This window comes from Pituophis catenifer, unplaced genomic scaffold, assembly GCF_029215685.1.
Source record: "Pituophis catenifer annectens isolate HBS135680 unplaced genomic scaffold, rPitCat1.0.hap2 SCAF_10, whole genome shotgun sequence".
Taxonomy (NCBI): Eukaryota; Metazoa; Chordata; class Lepidosauria; order Squamata; family Colubridae; genus Pituophis; species Pituophis catenifer.
The window spans coordinates 26,253,488-26,261,726 of NW_027256890.1; the positions used below are offsets into that span (position 1 = coordinate 26,253,488).

General features: G+C 48.6%; 1 protein-coding gene across 1 annotated transcript; it reads right to left on the reverse strand.

The window, feature by feature from the left end:
* Positions 1 to 1,212: 1,212 nt before the first annotated feature.
* LOC139322056 (ras-related and estrogen-regulated growth inhibitor-like protein) lies at positions 1,213 to 7,248 on the reverse strand. The gene is made up of 4 exons (XM_070951034.1): positions 7,134 to 7,248; positions 2,397 to 2,450; positions 2,193 to 2,269; positions 1,213 to 1,632 (listed from the first exon to the last, which is right to left on the reverse strand). The coding sequence occupies exons 1-4, from the start codon at positions 7,246 to 7,248 to the stop codon at positions 1,213 to 1,215; spliced, it is 666 nt and encodes a 221-aa protein (XP_070807135.1).
* Between the last annotated feature and the right edge of the window lie 991 nt (positions 7,249 to 8,239).

Sequence of the window (8,239 nt, forward strand, 5' to 3'; positions counted from 1 at the left end):
ATTACCCAGACAACACGATATTCATTAAGCACTAAGAAATGTATTTAATAGAAATCCAATTTAAAAAAAAAAATACAGAAGAATCTGGACAGATTTGAACATGGGGCACTATCTACCAAAATGAAATTCAATGTAGAGAAGGTTGAAGGTTCCACATTTAGGCAAGAAAAAACCAAATGCACAGGTATAGCATAGGTGGTACCTGGCTCAATAGTGGTAACTGTGAGAAGGATCTTGGAGTCCTAGTGGACAACCATTTAAATAGGAGCCAGCCGTGTGCTGCAGCAGCCAAAAAAGCCAACACAGTTCTAGGCTGCATAAATAGAGGGATAGAATCAAGATCACGCAAAGGGTTAATACCGCTTTATAATGCCTTAATAAGGCCACACTTGGAATCCTGCATGCAGTTTTGGTCGCCACGATGTAAAAAAGATGTGGAGACTCTAGAAAGAATGCAGAGAAGAGCAACCAAGAGGATCAGGGGACTGGAGGCTAAAACATACGAAGAACGGTTGCAGAAACTGGGTATGTCTAGTTTAATGGAAAGAAGGACCAGGGGAGACATGATAGCAGTCTTCCAATATCTCAGGGGCTGCCCCAAAGAAGAGGGAGTCAAGCTATTCTCCAAAGCCCCTGAAGCCAAAACAAGAAGCAACGGATGGAAAACTAATCACGGAGAAAAGCAAACTGGAATTAAGGAGAAAAATTCCTGACCGTGAGAACAGTCAACCAGTGGAACAAGAAATGATGAATGCTCCAACACTGGAAGTTTTTAAAGAAGATTAGACAACCATTTGTCTAATCTGAAATGGTGTAAAGTTCTTTCCTGCCCGAGCAGGGAGTTTGGACTAGAAGACAACTAAAATCCTTTCCAACTCTTGTCATTTTCTGTCTGGATCGCCAGGTTACTAAAACGCAAGGATCTTCTCCTGTAGACGTTTTTCCCTAGAGACAGATTGTGCTGCTAAGTATCGAAAGATTTTACTATTTCTCACTTGTTTCCCAGGGCAATCAAGGAAGAACATTTCAAACTGTGCCGAGTGGCCAGTACATCACGTACGTGTTTCCTTGCTTCCTTCTGTAAAAATTATTTTTTTAAAAAAAATCTGACGTTCCGCGAGAAGGAATCCCTGTTGAGGTTAACAAGCCATCCTCACAATCTTGCTATGTGTTAACATTTGCTCTTAGTTTTCCTGCCCAGCCAAGCTTCATTCAGTCCGTCCTTCTTCGCCCAAAGATGGCCGACACGCTGCGGATAATCTCCCGGATTCCCACCGTTTTCTTAGCGAACCTCTTCGAGTCCTGCACCATGTTGAGAAGTTCATGGAAGACCACCAAAGAACCGTGGTAGGTCTCGGCGGTGGAAATTTCGAAAAAGCCAGAGTTGGTGGACAGGGCCAAAAGCCGGCCTTCCTCGCTGGATACGGCCCGCTGGTGCGCCAAGTCTCGTTTGTTGCCCACCAAAACGATGGGCACCTTTCCCGCCCCGTTCCTCCTCTTTGAACGTCGGAGCCAATGGAGCTGACGACGGGCGAAAGCGAAACTGGCTCGGTCGCAGATGCTGTAGACGATAATGAAACCGTCGGCCCAGTGAAGCTGTTTCTCGTTCAGGTAGCTCTGGAGGTTGGCCACCTACGGAGAAGAATCAGAGAAGAGCTTATTAAAGGATGAGGATTGCAAAAGCAGCAGCCTATTTAATTCAACCACAAAATCACCCGGGGCCAAAATTGAGAAATTACCACGGGATTCAGAACTGGAAATCCTAGTCCTCCTAGGGCCATGATGGCGAACAGAGGTGGTACACGGAGCCATATCTGTGGATATGCGAGCGTTGCCATAGCTCAGCTCCAGCACGCATGTGCACGCTGGCAAGCTGACTTTCGGGCCTTCCGGGCCCACCGGAAGTTGGGAAACGGGCCTCCGGAGGACCTATAGGGAGGTGGGGAAGGCCGTTTTTGCCCTCCCCAGGCTCCTAGAAAGACTCTGGAACCTGGAGAGCGAGAAACATCTGTTTTTATAGTGCGGTGACCAAAACTGGATGCAGTAGATTCCTACAATGAGTGAGGGTGTGTGGCTCCCAAATACCCCTTCCCAAATCTAAGCATCGAGGGCCTAATGTAACTAAGAAGGGGATGGTCCTGTGGACTGGATAGGATTGTCAGTGTGTGTGCAAATGAGGACGTGATGCTTACCTGGGGGCAGGCCGAGTCCCAGATATTAAACGATGCTCTCTGGCCGGCCATCTTCACGTTGTGATTATAAATGGATTCTGGAGGTAAGAAATAAAATTAAAAAACAAAACAGTAGGTGACGAAGGGAGGAAGGACAGCAAAGAAAGAAGGGAAGGAAATGAGAAAGAATGGAGAGGTGCCACAGGAATGAAGAGAGTCACTTACCAATATTCCCGTATTCACCAATGAATCTTCGGGTCAGAAACCGGACAGTCAAAGCTGGAACGAAAGAGGAAACTGGTGTCATGGCTGCAACTCTCCCGTTCAAGCATCATGAGGTGACAGCCTGACATTAGCAATGGGGAGGGGGGGGGGAAGTCTTGCCTTCTGGTGCTTTGGACCCCTCTTCTTTCTGGCAGCCCCTCAATAAACAAGCTGCTATCGTGTCGTTCCTAGTCCTTCTTTTCTCTAGATCAGAGGTGTCAAACTTAAGGGTTGCGGGTCGGATCCAGCCTGCGGGGTGTTTATATCCAGCCTGGAAATAGCAAAGGACCGGCCCGCGATGCCTCTGGCAGCCAAAATGGGGCATGGGGCAGGGGCGGGTTACAAATCCCACTGTTACCGGTTCGCTCGTGCGTGTGCGCTCGCGTGTGGCACTTTTGCGCGTCCACAGAAGAGTCCGGACAGGTGGATGGAGTCTCCCACTGCCGCTACCAGTTCGCCTGATCTGATACGAACTGGTAGCAACCGACCACAGGGCCTCCACGCCCTGTTTTGCACTGGTAGGGTGCTGCAGGAGGCTGTCCAGGCCGAAAATGGGGCGCAAGGGGGCCTCGAGTGGCTCCCCTGTGCCCGTTTTGGCCGGCAGGGTGCTGCAGGAGGCCGTGCAGGCTGAAAATGGGGAACGGGGGGCTCATGTGACACACACCCTTGTGCCCCATTTTGGCCGGCAGGGTGCTGCAGGAGACGTCTGTCCCATCTCCCCTTCCCTCCCCCACCGGCCGGAGAGAACTACAATGCTGATTCGGCCCTCGAAGAAATCCAGTTTGTTACCCCTGCTCTAGATGAACCATACCAAATTTCGGGTCAGGATAGATTAAAAAAATCGATGGATTTTTTTTAAATTTTTTTTTTAAAAAAACAGATTTTTAAAAATTTAAATCGGCCTTTTCTGATTTAAATCAAATTTATTTTAATCAAATGCTTTTGGAGTAAAAAAATCTAAAGATAGTTTTCTCTTCAACATACATTCATAATTTAGTTTATTCAGCATGAAATGGAGCTTAGTTATGTCGCACGAGAGGCTGTATATTCTGAATATTGGGTGAGTCAACGGCGGGACAGAGACGACAGCTGCTCTTTAAAAATTCTGATTTAAATTGAGTCGTTTTAAATCAAGCCTTTTTAACTAGGATTTAAATCATGATTTCAATCGACTTGATTTAAATCAAATCCACCGTTCTGGTTTTTTAAAAAACTGATAAAAATTGGGTAAAAATACACCATTCTGGGTAAAAAAAAACATTAAAAATGGATAAAAATACCTAGTTTTGGGTTTAAAAGAAGAAAAAAAAAATCTGATCAGGGCTTGGTTTTATTTTTTATTTTTATTTTTTTTGCTTACTGCAATGAGGCATCCATTCATGGACGCCCCCAACAAAATGACTCATAATTCAGCATTTAAATCAGCTGGGTTCCAGAAGGCTTGTATAGCTTAATTTAGTTAGATTCCCACCAGGTCTATACAAGGCAAACTGTACCTCTTAACTCTCAGAGAGCTTGGTTAAAACATATCACCCAGGTAACCTTTGAGTAGGTGAAGGACCAGAACTGAAAAATCAAAATTGTAGCTCAATCTTTCACTTAGCAACCCATCTTTACACATGGAAACCGTTCTTCGGGGTATAGGTGCTTTCCTGGAAAACCCAAAATCTCCCTCTGTCTTCAGGCATTTACTAACAAGATCGGAGGAAATGAAAAAGCAGGTTTTTTTTTTAAAAAAAACCAACCAGCCATGGAATGCAGGTAGTCCTGGACTTATGACCACAATTAAGCCCGAAATTTTCTGTTGTGAAGGGAGGCATTCCTTAAACGAGTTTTGTCCCGTTTTTACAACCTTCCTTGCCGCAACTGTTCAGCGAATCGCTGCCATTGTTAAGTTAGTACCGTGTTTCCCCGAAAATAAGACCCTGTCTTATATTTTTTTGAACCCTGAAATAAGCACTTGGCCTTACTGTCATGTGCTCAAAAGCCCGATTGGGCTTATTATCGGGGGATGACTTATTTTGGGGAAAACAGGGTATCTATCTATCTATCTATCTATCTATCTATCTATCTATCTATCATCTATCTATCTATCTTCCTTCTCTCCCTCTAATCCATCTGTCTGTCTGTCTACCTACCTACTCTCCCTCTAATCCGTATGTCTGTCTATCTTCTCTCCCTCTAATCCATCTGTCTGTCTATCTACCTACTCTCCCTCTAATCCGTCTGTCTGTCTACCTACCTACCTACTCTCCCTCTAATCCGTCTGTCTACCTACCTACCTACTCTCCCTCTAATCCGTCTGTCCGTCTATCTATCTCTTCTCTCTCTCTAATCCGTCTGTCTGTCTGTCTGTCTATCTATCTACCTACCTACCTATATCTATCTTCTCTCCCTCTAATCCATCTGTCTGTCTATCTATCTACCTACCTATCTACCATGTTCCCCTGAAAATAAGACCCTGTCTTATATTTTTTTGAGCCCTGAAATAAGCGCTTGGCCTTATTTTTGGGGAGGTCTTATTATTTTGGGGCGCGTGGAGCAAGACGGGGCTCCTCTTACCGTCTTACCTGATTTCCAGCTCTGCATTTAAATATTTTCGGGGGGGGAGGGCTTATTTTCAGGGGAGTGGGTTATTTTAGCACATGCGCTCAAAAGCCCGATTGGGCTTATTGTCAGGGGAGGTCTTATTTTGGGGGAAAACGGGGTAAATACGGTTCTTAAGTGAATCCGGCTTTCCCCCGTGGACTTTGCTTGTCAGAAGGCCGCAAAAAAAGGGGATCAAATATGAACCCCGGGGGACACTGCACAACCGTCATAAATACGAGTCCAGTTGCCAAGCGTCTGAATTTTGATCACGGGACCATGGGGATGGCGCAACGGTTGTAAGAGTGAAAAACGGTCATAAGTCCGTTTTTTTCCGGTGCTGTTGTAACTTTGGTCACTAAATGAACTGTTGTAAGTCGAGGACAACTTGTAGTGGCACAAATCTTGCTCCTTTCTCTCCTCTCAGTTTTATTCCAAGGGATTCAAGTCAGTCATCCGGGACAGCCTGTCCCCAGTTTTTTTTTGCCCTCACGTACCACAACCCTGTAAGGTAGGCAGGAAAGCGAGATAAAAGCTGACTCTGGGAAGCTGGCTGGTCCTCCTGCCACCCACTGAGATGCCTTCTGCAATCTCGGCCTTGACACGATGCCCCACAAGTCAGGGTTTATACAACCCATTTTTGGCTTCCTAAATAGAGGCATAGAATCAACATCACGTAAAATATTAGTACCGCTTTATAAAGCCTTAGTAAGGGCCACAGCTGGAATCCTGCGTCCAGTTTTGGTCCCCACATTATAAAAAAAAGAGGTTGAGACTTTGGAAAAAGTCCAAAATGAGCAAAACTGAGATGATTAGGGGACTGGAGGTTAAAACATACAAAGAACGGTTGCAGGATTTGGGTATGTCTAATCTAGAGAAGGTGGCTCAGTGACTAAGATGCTGAGCTTGTCGATCGAAAGGTTGCCAGTTCAGCAGTTCGAATCCCTAGTGTGCCGCGTAACGGGGTGAGCTCCCGTGACTTGTCCCAGCTTCTGCCAACCTAGCAGTTCGAAAGCACGTAAAAAAATGCAAGTAGAAAAATAGGGACCACCTTTGGTGGGAAGGTAACAGCGTTCCGTGCGCCTTTGGCGTTGAGTCATGCCGGCCACATGACCACGGAGACGTCTTCGGGCAGCGCTGGCTCTTCGGCTTTGAAACCGAGATGAGCAGCGCCCCCTAGAGTCGGGAACGATTAGCACGTATGTGTGAGGAGAACCTTTACCTTTAGTCTAGAGAATGATTAGTAGTCTTCCAACATTTGAGGGGCTGCCACAAAGAGGAGGGGGTCTCCTCTTTCTCCGAAGCACCCAGAATGCAAGACAATGGATGGAAACTAATCAAGGAGAGAAGCAACCTGGAATGAAGGAGAAACTTCCTGATAGGGAGAACAATTAGCCAGTGGAACAGCGTGCCACCAGGAGTTGTGAGCGCTCCAACCCTGAAGACTTTAAAGAAGAGATTGGACAGCCGTTAGTGTGGGATAGTCTGGGATCTCCTGCTTAGTTAGGGGGCTGGACTAGAAGACCTCCAAGGTTCCTTCCACCTCTCTTATTCTGTTAATTAACCAGTGGAATGGCTTGCCACCAGAAGCTGTGGGTGCCTCCATCACTGGAGGTTTTTAAGGACAGCCACCTGCCTGAAATGGTAGAGGGTCCATTACTTGAGCCAGGGGGCTGGACTAGATGACCTCCAAGGTCCCTTCCAACTTTTATTCCGAGGAGGAGAGAAAGGTCTCCTGCTTGAGGCAGGGGGTTGGACTAGAAGACCTCCAAGGTCCCTTCCAGCTCTAGTCTGACTGATTGATTGATTGATTGATTGATTGATTGATTGATTGAAATGATCTAGGGTCTCCTGCTTGAGCCAGGGGGCTGGACTAGAAGACCTCCAAGGTCCCTTTTCCAGCTCTGTTCTGACCGATGGGTTCCCGCCCCAGGGAAGAAATGCGGGTCCCAGTGGCATTCCCACGCTGGCTGGGGAGGATGGCCGTTGTAGTCTGAGCGCACACGGCTCAGGTTCAGGGAAAGTGCCGTCCGCAGAAACGAGCTCAGCTGCCCTTGGAGCAGCCCCGGCGCCGGGCTAAGAGATCGCTCCGGAGCTGCGGAGGCAACTTACCCGATTTCCCCACTTTCTCCGCCCCGATGACCAGGACGTTGGCTTCCAGTTTGGGCAAGGTCCCTCCGGGCATCTTCCCGGCTTGTCGGAAAGCCGTCTTCAGTTGCACCAACATGGCAAAGCGGGCGAGAGAAGCGGAGGAGGAGGAGGAAAAGCGCACCTGACGACGCCACCTGCTGCCCGGCGACTCTGGCTGTGCACACGGAGCCGGCCGGGCTTTTTATACCGGGGGAGGAGCCTCCGGCCAGAGTGGGCGGAGACGGCCACGCCCCTCGTCAAGCGAGGGGCAGCAGCACGTGAGCCAAGCAGAAATTGGCGGGAAAGGGGGGGCGGTTGGCTGAGGCGTGTGGGTGTGAGGGAGTGTGGGAGAGAGAGGGAGAGGGAGAAAGGGGGAGAGAGCAAGAAGGAAAGAGGGAAGGAAGGAGAGGAGAGAGGGAGGAAGGGGGAGAGAGAGGAGAGAGAGGGAGGGAGAGAAAAAGTGGGAGGCAGAAAGGGAGAGAGAAGGAGAGGAGAGAGGGAGGAAGGGGGGAGAGAGAGAGGAAGTGGGGGAGAGAGGGAGAGAGCAAGAAGGAAAGAGGGAAAAAAGGAGAGGAGAGAGGGAGGAAGGGGGAGAGAGGAGAGAGGGAGGGAGAGAAAAAGTGGGAGGCAGAAAGGGAGAGAGAAGGAGAGGAGAGAGGGAGGAAGGGGGGAGAGAGAGAGGAAGTAGGGGAGAGAGGGAGAGAGCAAGAAGGAAAGAGGGAAGGAAGGAGAGGAGAGAGGGAGGAAGGAAGGGGGAGAGAGAGGAGAGAGGGAGGGAGAGAAAAAGTGGGAGGCAGAAAGGGAGAGAGAAGGAGAGGAGAGAGGGAGGAAGGGGGGAGAGAGAGAGGAAGTAGGGGAGAGAGGGAGAGAGCAAGAAGGAAAGAGGGAAGGAAGGAGAGGAGAGAGGGAGGAAGGGGGAGAGAGAGGAGAGAGAGGGAGGGAGAGAAAAAGTGGGAGGCAGAAAGGGAGAGAGAAGGAGAGGAGAGAGGGAGGAAGGGGGGAGAGAGAGAGGAAGTGGGGGAGAGAGGGAGAGAGCAAGAAGGAAAGAGGGAAAGAAGGAGAGGAGAGAGGGAGGAACGGGAGAGAGG